At 40.8% G+C, this 13,811-nt stretch overlaps 1 protein-coding gene across 47 annotated transcripts in view; it reads right to left on the bottom strand.

Moving 5' to 3' along the window:
* Window positions 1–13,811, bottom strand: part of FOXP1 (forkhead box P1) — a 721,956-nt gene that overhangs the window by 144,052 nt on the left and 564,093 nt on the right. For all 47 annotated transcript variants that reach the window (XR_015151275.1, XR_015151276.1, XM_086366737.1 and 44 more), the window contains one exon: window positions 8,551–8,652. Coding sequence is in view for 41 of the 47 variants with exons in the window: in XM_086366737.1 (XP_086222863.1) it covers window positions 8,551–8,652 (102 nt within the window). In the remaining 6 variants the exon portion in view is untranslated. The remainder of the gene's footprint in view (window positions 1–8,550; window positions 8,653–13,811) is intronic.

Genomic DNA, 13,811 nt, shown 5'->3' with positions numbered 1-13,811 from the left:
GAGTTGTCTGCAGGCTTTGAGTAATACCCGTCTTTCTTCTCTTTCCCAAGCGTCATTTCCCTTTAGAAAGTGCATATTTCAATTACAAGCACTATTTTTCAAATATGCCCATAAACATATGTCCAAATTAGGAGACGGTGTGGTCTACTGGTTAGTGACAAGCATCAGCAACTCTGATTTCATTCCATTCATTGTCTCTGCTTGTGAGGCCGAGGCTTTCCTCCAGGGAGAGAAGGGAGAATGACACGGATAGAAGCAGAGTCTGGAGGTAGACTGTTTGAACTAGTATCCCAGCTCTGCCACTGTCAACTGTTGGCCCCGGGCAAGTTCATTTCTCTCTGTTCTACTCTCTTCATCTGTAAAATGGGAATAATCATGGAATCTACCCTCATCCGGTCATTGTTTAGTAGCTGGCTCCTGGGAAGTACAATCTAAGTTTTGTTTTTTTAGAAAATATTATTACTGCTGTATTTCTGGGACTCAGTTTCCTGTTTGAAAACCTGGCTTCAATTACTCTGAACCACGGTGAATTGCATAATTTTTCTAATGTTAGGGCAAGACTTTCCTCTAGGTCCTGTTATCTGGATAATGAGGTTCAAGAACCAAAGTTTGAATACATGAATGAATGAATGAAACCCATAGACTGTGTAATACCCAACAGTTACAGAAGTACAAAATATCATCCAGTAGAAATTGGTTTTCATCCGACTTCTCTAATTGCTTGCTTTCATGTTCCCACAGCGAATGCTGATAAATACCTCCAACTCAATTGAAATAATCAGCATAGGGGAAAAAAGATATTGCCTTATGATTTCAGAAGCGTCTCTCTCTAAGGACCAGACTTTTCTGGCCCATCCCTTGTGCACGACCTCTGTCTCACTGGGTTGCATGGTCAGCTGGCTTTCCTGACTGGGCAGGGCGCCAGGGGAGCTCGACTACCCCCATTGTCACTTCTGGGCCATGGTGCTTGCACCAAATGCTGTTATTCTAGGCTTCAGGAAATTTTCTAACCACTGGACAGGGTCCAATGCTGTGTGCTAATGAGTTTCAGATTGGAGGACTTCACTGTTCATGTGTCAGAAAAGTGTCATGGTTTCTGGTGAGGTGGGGGCAGGGAAGAAAAGACACACACAAAAAAGGAAGAAAAAACAGTAGTTAAAAAATGCTGGCTACTCAAATTGACAGGGAACGTGACCTCTGCACTTCATCAGAAATTCCTGCAGACTTACAAAATAAAGGAGTTTGCTTTTATCACACACTGTGAGGCTCATATGGAAAAATGGAAAACACTACATCACTTGACCTCAGTATGGCCCCTTTCAACCACAGACGAATATTGTGTACAAAATTTCTAAATCAACTTAAGATGTTCCAAAAAAAAAAAAAAAAGCTTTAATTTTCTGCATTAGACTTGATGATTACTATTTTGGTTCTTGAGATTTTGCTTAGAAGGTTCACACAGGAAAAGGACTCATAATTCCAGGAAGAGAATTTTCTCACTTGGGGAATATTCATGGTCTGGCGTTTGCTGGGTGGGCACATCACGGTCTACACTTCCCTAGACTCCTTGGAAAATAATGAGCCAGCCTCACTTACCCAGGCTTGAAAGTCACCCAAGACTGAATCATGATTATTTGCTTACATTAACAGAACATTAAAACCAATTTTAAACAACTTAAGGAAACTCGAGCCATCTTTGCTTGGTGATTCACTTCTCTGGGAAGTTTTCTTCCCCGCATCATGGCAACCATCAGGCTTGATATCAAGATTTCTCACCATCCTATCACAGTCTACCAAAGAAGATGCCCTTCTTAGGAGAGTTTACTTCACAGGCCTTTTTTTTAAATAAGATTACATTTCAATTTTTTTTTGCCACGGTTAGTACCAGCAACTTTAAAAATCCAATCCTTTCACATCCTCCAACTGTCATCAACATTTTTTTCAGACGATGTCAATAAAATTGATGGCCTGCAGTTCTGAATTCTGCTCTGCACATGGAAACAATATCATTTGTTTTAAAGTATTTTCGATGGGGGCGGAAGGAGAAACAGAACGTCAGCAAGCCTATCCACAACATTGGGGTGGGCCAGGGGGCGGGGGCTGGGGAACAAACAAGAAGTTAAGTAAATGGTCGGCTGGAAACTTTGACAAAAATTCCCGATATACAAACCCTAAACCTTACTGCTTTGCTGACTGATATGTCTTCCTGTCAGATATGAATGATGTTTCTGCAACATTAATATGTTCATTAAATTCTAACTCCCTGTACTTAAAATATTCTGTATTTGGCTCAGAGGCATCTTGACAGCTTTGTTGTAATCATATATGTAAGGCCGCAGACGACACAGTTGTTGAGATGCCTCATACCTACAAGCAATCTGTTGCTTTTACAAGTTTAATCTAGGTATTAGGGAGCTGACTGTGGAACCATGTCGACTTGACATCTTCAACTCAGTTGTATATCATAGAAACCACTATGGGTGGTGACAGACTCCCATGATGCTCAGCAATCATCCATACCTCTAACCCCCTAATCTGTAATACTACAAAATACAGCTCGGACTGTTTTTTTTTTCCCCCTCCCTCCCTTTTCCCGAAGCACAAGTGGAGGACCAGCAAGGGTCCAACAGTGTTATTCCTAATTACCTTTTTTTTTTTTTTTTCACTCTTGATCCTGTGGCTCTCATAATTAGTTACCTGGGGCTGCAATCCAATTTGAAGTGATGACAAGAAAGTGATCCATGAAAAAGTAATAAGTTAAATCCAATTTCAGCCTTCCTCTAATTAAATGCACATGGAACTAATGACTCCAACCCTAGCATTTCAGTGATAATGGTAATTAGCGAGGTGGGAGTCGCTCTCTTTTTCAACACTAGAGGTGTAAACCACAAGGTAAAATGGTAGGAACACTCTTAATTACACGTGCCATTTTGTCAGCAATTTACACATTTTTGACCAGTCAAGTATGTTTTTTTTCCCCTATGTTCCTTCCCACCTCCTCACCCCAACAATGATTATAACATACCATTTCCATGTTCCAGCACATGGAAGCTCTTAGGGCACTTCAGGCTGGAGAATAAGAAATAACTTTTCTCTGCTGTTGTTCACTGCTGTGATATCTACACACGTGTGTGCGTGCATACACGTCCACAGAACGACAATTAGGATAATTATGCAAGTCTTAGTCTCTTAATTGAAATCTACATATTTACAGTGGAGATTAGTTTTTGTTGGTTCAGTTTTATTTTTGCTTACGATATGAAAAAAATAATAAATTTGTTTATTGATGGAAAACGTAGCAGTCAGTAGATGCTGAGTAAATATACACTGAAGGACAAGGAATAATTAACTTCTAGGTAGCATTCTGGTTGCCTATAGTCTTAAGACACCTGGCTTCTTAGCCTTGCGTTGTCATGGTCTGTGTGCTCTGTAGCAAGTCACTTAACCTCTCTGAAGTTCCACTTTTTCTCCTCCATAGAACGGTTTCATGATACTCCCTATGCTACAAAACAGCTATGGAGCTAGTTCATGAACCTTAATTATCTTTGCATATGAAAACATGTGCACGTGGTGACAAAGACACACTTATACTTCAAATGTTAGCATGACACTTACATTTGAACGTTCAGATCCGTGTAAGCAAGTATCATATAATTCAATGTACAAGCTGGGATAGTTTTAAGAGTCAGAGTTATTAATAAATCCACTCAGTCAACAGGCATAGACTAGGGCAGTTCTGGACAGACATAGGGTCACCTTATATACAGCTGCAGTTGAATTAGCAAAAATGAGGGACCTCATTATAACATAACTCACATGAGGTTTGGTGCCAAAGACAAAACACTATTTTGGGGAAAAAAAATAATTTTTTTCCAGCAAGATAACTGAACCTTGGCAAACAGATGGACTTCTTGAACTTTGTGAAACCTTTGTAATGATGCAAAATTCTGTGTGCATGTGCATTTTTCTAGAAAGGGGCCCTGTTTCTATCATATTTTCAAATGTGTGCAAAATCTGAAAGAATCAGTAACTTTTTTAAAACATCTTTTCTTATTGTTTCTTATCACAACATATTTTTGGGGGTTTGAGGATTCTCCAAAGTCATGTGGTAACAAAATCTTAAAAGGTACCAAAATTTCAATACTTCTTGTCAGTCTCCTGCCAGAGATACCAATTCTAGACAGTGAAAACTCCAGACATTAAAAGAGAAAATCTGCCTCCCTCTCCTGAATTACACGCTTTACTAATTCATTGCATAAGGATACTTTTTAAGTGTCAGTATTTCAAAACCACTCCATTTCAGTATCTACCACATAAAATCATAGTTTCCTTTAAAGGTTTCCTCTTACCAATTTATTCCTCAGTGAATAACGTGGAAATGATACGAGGTACTAAGATTATATGTGACATTAATGCCAAGCAAAATGCTGCCTAAAGCATGTTTTATATAACTGCAAATAAAAATGCTAAAAAAACACCTGCTGAATCTTGCATTTTAACCTCCTCCACTTAAAAGCCAGAGTCCTCATTATAATCCTGAGCTTCTAAAGGGATGAAAAGGCTGACCTTCCAGTTGATTCCACCAGCTCTCCTCCCAGTGAAATAGCCCCCTGTATGAAGGGCCTGTATATGAGATAAACTTGGAAGGAGGGGATGGGCAGGAGAGAAAAGTATCAGGCGACTGGTTTCAAGTTCAAGTTCTTTATATATGGCCTGAAACTGTGGTCAGCTCTCCACGGTAAGCAACACACAAGGTTTACTTTCTTTCTTAATGTGAATGCTGCCAGAATACACATGTACTTTTACTTTCTTAGGAGAAAATGTGTCATTTGATTTCCTTCCAGTTTATGTCCTCGTGCCAACAACTAAAATGCTTAAAGAACCCAAATGAATTACTACCCAGAAACGGTGGTCAGAGTTCCAAAATGTGATCAATAAAATTGCTCATCTACTCACAAATTAATCTTCAGCCAGTAAAATTACACATTTTCGAGGTTATGAGCACACCTGCACTGTTAAGCATTCATTTCACTTGTTTTAGCTATCTTCAGAAGTAGATAAATATTTATAAAAGCAAGCCTTCTATTTTTACTCACACACAGTTTTCTTCTTGCGGCAAAACCTGGTTAATTCTCTCACAGCTCAAAAGCATCCTGCAGGCAGGGTCTGCCTCCTAGACAGGTCTGCAGCTCTGATCACCAGCCTCATGTCCCACAAGTTGTAGCTGTTTCACTAACATTTGCTGAGTTGCATTTAATTAATTCAAATCCTTCTGAGGCTGAATTTATGATGGGGACAATTTCCAATCTTCACTCATACCATTCATAAAAAAATTTGCAAAGCAAATTAATAGACCAAATAAGGAGCTATTTAGGTTCCTAAGTAGAATATTTTTCCAGAACTTCAGAAGCAGTATCTGTATCCGATTCATGCCTTCACAATAAACTACAATGTCACCCAAGAATGCGATCCGCTCAGATTTAGTTCAGTACGTGTATCTGCAAAGAGTGTCATGTCTCGCTTATTTACTCTCATTTTGCTGAAATTAGTCCAGATCAATGATGTTTGACTACATTTTGTGATCTCTGTCGAGTAACCACTTATAACCTCCTCTTAACTTTCCATTTTCTTTTGTTTGTATCATCAGCCTGTGAAACTGGAGAGCGCTGCCAAACATAAAGCAGGGAAGTGTGAGATTTGCTTAAAATATGAGTCACAGTATATTTGGGGATTTGGGTTTCTCTCTTTTTTTTCCTCAAGCTATCAGCAGATCAAATCCTTCTTCCCTGTCAAGCCTTCCTCTGTGCGGAAGATCTGAAATTCACTAAAATAGGTCTAGGTAGTGGGGTGGGGGGGGGTAACGAGATCAGAGAGGAGTACTGTTAGGATCTGCTGTAGGATTTCCCTTTCATGTCAGAGCCACTCCGGCTGAGATGCCCCAGCAAGGACATGGCTCGGCAAGACATATTTAAATGTGAAGGTTATTCCTTCCATGAATCACCAAGTCTACATACGTATTTTTACAGCAAGGTAACATGCCATGTGGCCTCGGTTAGTGAAAATGTTTCCTGTTTGTGGAAGGCCAGGCGATCGAATAAAACTACGTGAATCTGCATGACCCTACCAGGCAGCTGAGGAGACACAGACTATTATGCACAGGTGTGTACACACACACACACACACACACACACACACACACACAGGTCAACCGCTCCCCCCTGAAGCAACTCTTAAAATCTGGTCTAAATTCTTTGCTTGTCAATTCTTCCACTGAAGGGACAGGAAAGGACTCAGAAATCGTCTTAAGCTAATTCAGCATCCAACATGGCCCCCTTGTCCCCCGCTTTTCCTACAGACTGAAGGGCTCAGCAGAATGTGTGAGGCTGGTTTTGATACTGTCCTTTGCCAAGAAAAACAAAGCTCTCTGTGTCATACTCTTCTGGTGGCTAAAAACCTTGTAACAGGCAAGAAGGGGAAAACGCCTTCCAAAGGAAATCCCCTAAAACTTGACTTCATATATTTAGCCCTAAAGGAACTTCATTCATCTTGCCCTTTGCTTATCTAAACAGGCCTTATATAATTAAAAAAGTAAATAGAAAATAAGTCTGGTCCAAAAAAATACAACTCAACACTGAAGAGCAGTTTATTAGACCATTTTTGTGTGTGCTTTTTAAAATGATCTCCAACCAAAACACTACTATATGTAAAATTTTGTGCCCCCCCCAACAATAATATATTGTTATTTTCCCAATGCATTCGAGATCTGATAAATTCAAGAGGATTCATAGTATTTTTAAGGCTCTGAGAGCTCTGAGGGGGAGGCCGAAAGAATGGACAGTCATTTGAATCACTGAGTGACAGGCTGGGCTAGCTCCCTGTATACATTAATAAATTAGAATTTTAATTGTGTCTCTGTCTGCAGGAGATGCCCCAGTACTTTAATATGTACCAACAATTGGCTATGTTCTGGAATCTGCAATGTGGCCTCCACTGCTGACCTCTGAAACACAATTCCCAGTCTGACTACGGAAACTGTTCAGTTTGATCCTTTCAACTTATTTGAATCCTGACAAATAAGCTCACAGCTGAAAGGTCAACACAGTCATATTTCATCCTCCAGAGCTGTTCTTAAGACATCGGCACAACAAAGCACTGCTTACAGCACCTGACATGGGACCTCAGTGGCACTGGACCTCATTAAAAATGTCCCCGGCATTCATACTCACGAAAAGGCATACGGGTTGGCGGTGGTTCTCCAAACCACTGCTTTTAGAAGTGTTAGGAATCAATGCACACTATGATTCAACTGTGCCAAGAAAGTGTCTCTGTATCATGCTGAATGTGCCCTAGACAGTGACAATTTACAGGCAGATGTAGAAGAACTAGAACGTGTGGTCCAAGGTCAGTTTGATCTTTGTAGGATAATTTAGGGACTGGTACCCTGGTTCTCTCTGATCTGAAAAAAGTCAACCCAAGCTAGATTCTGGGTTGACCTTGTGGTCATCTTAATCAGCATCAAGTTATACCCACCAGCTTCCACTTATAAATTCTTTTCTAGAATGTTCAGTGTGGGAAACTCAATATTGTTTCCCATTTAGGGGGGTACCCACTCTTAGCTCTGAAAGTAGTGATGAGCTGCCTGGTATTTGCAAGTGCCTTCCCTGTCCTGCTTGTGAGTACAGATACACCGAATTAAGTTTCTCTGAAATGTCTATGACCATTTTCTGCTTCAAGTCAAAGATTGAAAGTAGATATTTGTGAACTCACGCCTTCCAGTCTGCTAACTCCTGCCTTTAAAGTTTCTGAAATGAGAAGCTGCTAGTCTTTACATACAGACCGCTTGCTGATTTTTATTAATAATTTACAAATATCTGAGAAACACCCACTGAAGAATAGAGGATGTATTACACTCATTACTAGGTGTATCGAAAATACTCTATCTTCCTCAAGCCAAGTACGTTCTTGACAATATTAACATTTTAGACTGACTAGTTTTCTCTTGAGGGAGGCTGTCCTGTACACTGCAGTAGGTTTAGCAGTATTCTCAGCCTCTCTCTACTAGATGCCAGAAGCACCCATTCCCCCCAAGATGTGAGAGCCAAAAATGTCTCTAGACACTGCCCACTGTCCTTTGAGGGGTAAAAGCACTCCAGTTGAAAACCACTGCATTGAAGTAACGTGTGTGTGTGTCCCAATTCTACACAGATCATGAGAGAATGAGTGACATATGTGAGTACTAGGAACTTTTCCCCATTGGTAAGCCACACAGCCTAACAAGCCACCCATGCCAACAACTCCTCAGCCATCGATTAAATTGTCTCATTAGATTTTCTTACTCCCAACAACAAAACTGTTGGTTGAACAGACATTTTTCTTCCCAAAGTGTCATGAGCTACTGTTAAACAAACAAAAAGAAAATGCACTTCTCCTTTGCAGAAGATTTCCTTACATGATTTGCAATTCTCAACACAATCCACTTCTGAATGGTTTATCAGCTATCCCAAAGTGTATAACATCAACTTAAAAAAAAAAATAAGACTTGTTACTTACCTGAAGGGCTGGCTGCTTGTCATTCCTCTTGGGAGACTTTAACCCACTAACTTGCTGCTGCTGTTGCTGCTGGAGAAGAAGTTGTCTTGCCACTTGAAGCGCCTGGAAGGAAAAATAAAAGGAAAACATTCATCTTACTACATAGGTTCAGAGGCTCCTTCACAAAAAAGGATTCCAGGAAGGACACATGAGGATGAGATCTTGACTTTTCCATTTCCAGGCAAATAAAACAGCAAATCAAATTTCCCATCAGTCTAAGTTGGAAAGTTTTCCAGAATTTGGATACATTTTCTTGGAGTTTGCCAATTTCGTTCACAATTCCTCGGGCATAGGAATCCATCTACGCAGACAATGGATTAATACCATAAATCTGACATGCAATGTAGAATATTAATGCTTGGGACGTGGAGGAAAGAGGGCAGAGAGAGGCCACAAAGGAGCAGGGCAAAGTCAGGAATTTCAGAGACACTAAAGGGCTCTTTTCAAAGGTACCTTCATCCTTCTCCAATTCTTGAGGGAGCTTGAGAACTCAAGTTGAAAGTAACACTTTCACCTCATCTGAGTCCAGATAAAAAGGAAAAGCTAAGTAAGTGGTGGACCACCTGGCAGATAAAGATATTTGTGAAGGAAGATCAAAACGAGGTGACCTTGATGGACTATGTAAGAAAAAACTTGGTCTGACCTCTAGGTCAGCTCAAAAGGTACCTTATACACCTGTGAACAAAACTGTGCTGAAAACAAATGCGTCTTTTGAGTGTATACCATGGGCTAGTTTTTACTTAAAGGTAGAAACTGGGGAGGTGCTAGCAATTAGAGCTAATGCTAGAGGGAAAAAAGGAGGTTCCTCCAAAGGGCAGAATACATGACTGAGCAATCTTTCCTCAAGTTCAAATAAAGGGACTTCTCTGGTGGTCCAGTGATTAAGACTCCATGCGTGCACCGCAAGGGGCGTGGGTTAGATCCCTGCACAAGGAACTAAGATCCCACGTGCTGTGTGGCCAGAAACGAAAAAAAAAAAAAAGAGAGATACTATTAAAAAAAAAAAAGCTCAAATAAAAAAATAAAAATATGTCACCAATAAACCTTTGTGAGGTCATTCACTGACAAAGGATTTATTAGGAATAACATCTAGCTCCACCTTTCCAAAGAGGACAGCAGGGCTGGCAACAGAAACCAGAAGTTTGCAGACCTTTCGCTAGAAAATCACATGGCAAGTTAGGCTATCCGAATCAATTCAGCTGAGAGCCAAGAAGGTGCACACGGAGATGATGTCGAGAAGGTCTGTTAAATGATGCACTTGGAGTTTAGAGACAGGACAAGATTCACTGGGGAGTACATCAATAATTGTTTCTACATGACAATTATTTGTGCCTGGAAGATTCAAACAAAGATGTGGTCCACGTATCAAAAAGATCTGACACTATAATCTTAGAAAGAGTGAAAAATGGGCTTATGATGGTAGTATATTTTTCAAAGAGGAACAGATGTCATTTATGTAAGAAAACAGTGTTTACAGTTCCAAGAAAAGTTAAGAGAGACACGGGGTGCAGTGGGGGGAGGCAAGGTGGTGTGGGAGTTCCCATGCAGTCAACTCAGGGGAAGGGCAATGCAAGTGGTCGGGGTATATGTTCATGAAAAGATTACTAAAAATGTTTAATCAGCAAGAGGACTACTACTCCTCAAAGGACAGTCTCATTACACTGAGCTTATGACTGTAGTGTGGTCACAAGAAACATTTTTAAGATGCTACGGAAGGTTGTACAGTGCCTTTGTGTCTAAGAGGTGCAAAGGGAGGCAATGAAATGAAGCACAGATAAATCAATGGGTGACAAAGAAAAGATTCTGGGAAAGATGGACCCCTCCTGTCCCAGCTCCCTGCTGCACCCACCCTTACTGTCCCTTCAGCAGCCTTCCGTCTAGTGAACTCACCACGACCAGCCCTTCGGATGGAGTGGACGGGCTACTGCGTCTGGGAAGGGAGAGACATGTTCGAGAAAGACTGCCTGCGAGAGCCTCGGGAAGAGAGGCTGTCTGAGAGGGGCATCTGGAAGCCAAGACGCCTGGGAGAGTTGCCTGAGACTCCAGCCTGCTGTCTCTGAGGAGGATTCACCATCACTGGACTCCGGGTTTCCTTGTCTCCTTGGAGACGCTCAGTACATGCGTAGGTGTACAAGTGGGCAGAGTGAAGATTTCATTTATATCATATAAGAAAAATAGTCCCCACTGCAAGGTGCCTGCAGGAGCAAGAACCCCTCCTCCTACTATGTATGTCCCCTTAGTTATTTCACATGAAGGTTTTACTGCTTTTTAATGTAGGAAAGGGAAGTGTTATATATTTTAATTGCTACCGTCAGAGTTCCCAGGGTAAGCAAAGAAGGGTCTGGCTACTAGTTGGAAAGGCAGACAGAAGGTGTGGAGATGAATGTGAAAAGAAGGTGTGGAGAAAGATATGGTGGGGAAGAGAAAGGTAAGGTCCATCTAAGACCAAAAGGGATCAAGCCAAGAAAATCAGAGTAATGGCAACTCCAGAGCCACAAATATTTGTTAAAATAATTTACCATGTTTCATCAAATACTTGGAGAGCAGGAATTTGATTTTCAAATACTCAATTCTCAGAGAATCTATACAATAAGCTTCTCATTTAAGCAAAAGGCATACTATTAAGTGTCCTTAAAAAAAGTTGATACACACAAAGAAACTATTCTGATATGAGCATGTTCTCATAAATGCACTTCAACAAGAGAAAGCATAGGACTCAAAGTTAAATTTTCAACAAATGTTTACTGAGCTGGCTCTATACATCTCAAAATTAGCTACTGGAATCCTTGCAATTTTCCTGCTGGGAAGAAGGGAAAAGTCATTTATGCGTAGAACATAGTTTTCAGACCCAACATGGGATATATCGAATTACATAGTCACGTTAAGAGCGCCAGCCTTTTCACAGCATTTCAGACAAAAGCCCCAGCAAAGAAGAGAATTAAAGATAGAAGCACAGGAACAGAAAAGACTGAGGATCTTGTATGAACATGAAAGAAATTTTAGTCAAACTACTGAAGAAATAACAAATGATGAAAATGTGTAATGCATGCATTCATGCTAAGTCACTTCAGTCGTATCTGACTCTGTGACCCTATGGACTTTAGCCTGCCAGGCTCCTCTGTCCATGGGATTCTCCTGGCAACAATACTGGAGTGGGTTGCTGTGCCCTCCTCCAGGGGGTCTTCCCAACCCAGAACGAACTCACGTTTCTTATGTCTCCTGTACTGCCAGGTGGGTTCTTTACCACTGGCACTATTGGGAAGATACCCTGGAGAAGGAAATGGCAATCTACTCCAGTATTCTTGCCTGTAAGATCCTATGGACAGAGGAAACTGGTGGGCCACAGTCCATGGGGGTCACAAAAGAGTCAGACATGACTCTGCAACTGAACAGCAGATTTTGTCCTCAAAATGAACACAAACAGGGAAAACAACTTCAAATATTGGGATAGAGAGACAACGCTAGTGCAAGGAATTATTTATCTTGATATGAAGTGTTATGAATTATCCCATAATAATTCCCTGGCCTCCTCATCAGTATGAGAACAAAGGTGGGGCAAAGCACTAATACTCCACACCCTTCAAAAAAGTCAACTGAGGTCTCAGCCAGAATGTGAAAGCCTAATTTATTAGAATTTATAAAGTGCAATGAAATCAATCATTAAAGGGTATTTGCTTTTCGGATTCCCATGATATTTAAATCACTGTAATCTGGATTTTAAATCACCAAAAAGAAGAAAAATAAATCCTTTGTGTATGAGACTATGTATTTGACATTATCATCATTATCATACAAATCCCCAGTATCTACCATGTGTACAGAGTCTAAGATGCTTACTGTCAAAGTCACTGTCAGAAAAACATGGGAATGACAGGTCGAATCCCATTTGGGAACTGCATCGGAGACCTGGATGCAATCTGTTCCCCACACATGCTGACTTGATAGTGAATTTTACCTGTTTCATGCACCAAAATCATGAAAAGTAGATTCATGTCTTTCATCTCAGATTCTACTGCCTGAACCTCAGAGATGTGTCCCAACACAGCCAAGAAATGAGGATGGATTTTTTTATATTTTTATAATAGCATCTCAGTCGTGACTGAAGAAAGGTCTCTTTAAGACATATTGTTTCAAGATACAAGTAGATTCTTTGGGCTTCCAAATAAAGATACACATAGCTATTGTGTATGTGTGAGAGAGAGAATATGAATAAATAAGAACTTGTAAAACACTGGTTTCAGCTGTGACTCAAGTTGCAGGCCAACTGTTGGCGTAAGTAACTTAAAAGGTCCCATACAATCTCTGGAGACCTTTTTCTCTCGGTGGCAGTTTCCTGGGCTGGGTTAAGTCAACACTTGCTTTAGAACAGATGTGACAATCGCCTGGCCTTGGATAACGTGGTGCTGTACTTGAAGGCCAGGCCTGTGGGTTACAGTAAAGATACAGGTTGAAGATGTCAGCATGGAGGCAACTGATAAAGCCAGCCACTTACAGCCCAGCTGCACACAATTCTATTTATCGTTCTTCAAAAGCTAAAATCAATCGCCCTGCGAGCTAACAGGAACAGAAGACATACACTGCCTCCCTCTCTTGTTTGGTTGCCGTTGAGGCCTCAGTCTCTTGGAGGCACCTTGTGGTAGGCACGCCGGGGACCACAGCCTACGCTGGGCACAGAGACTCAGGGGGACTGGGGCTGGGTTGTAGTTTGGTAGCATGCTAGTCAGTTTCACCCTAACTGGGGACCTGGACAATTTTGATGCATTTTTCATTCTTTTGGTTCCAGATGACTTCATTCTCATCACTGCCTCCCATTCCTAGTAAATAAGTGCCATCTGTTATTTACAAATTACATTTTACATAAGCACGTTTGCCACTTTTGAGGTATTTACATCTCGAGTTCATAGCAGGTGCTTATATTTGGGGGTGAGGCATCCTGTGAGGTACACTATGTTTAGCATGTTGATCAAAGTAGCCAACATTCAAAAAAGATGTTTATCATATTTCAAGAAACACCAATGTGTTTACCTAAAATATGGTTTGAGTAAACGTGTGCATATACATAAAAGCAAGCCAGTAGAAGAAAATAATTTTTTTTTTTTTAATGTAACACACTTGATCATGAGGCTTGAGATCAGTACTGACACATGGAAGTCTTAAAAAAATATGAAGCACTGTGGCATTTTAGGTCAGTTCAGTTCAGTTCAGTCGCACAGTCCTGTCCG

The sequence above is a fragment of the Bos grunniens genome, chromosome 22, assembly GCF_055505025.1.
Source record: "Bos grunniens cultivar Pamir isolate PY7600 chromosome 22, Bosgru_T2T1.0, whole genome shotgun sequence".
Taxonomy (NCBI): Eukaryota; Metazoa; Chordata; class Mammalia; order Artiodactyla; family Bovidae; genus Bos; species Bos grunniens.
The sequence above is the reverse complement of the archived record's forward strand: the minus strand, read 5'-3'. Positions and strand labels throughout refer to the sequence as shown.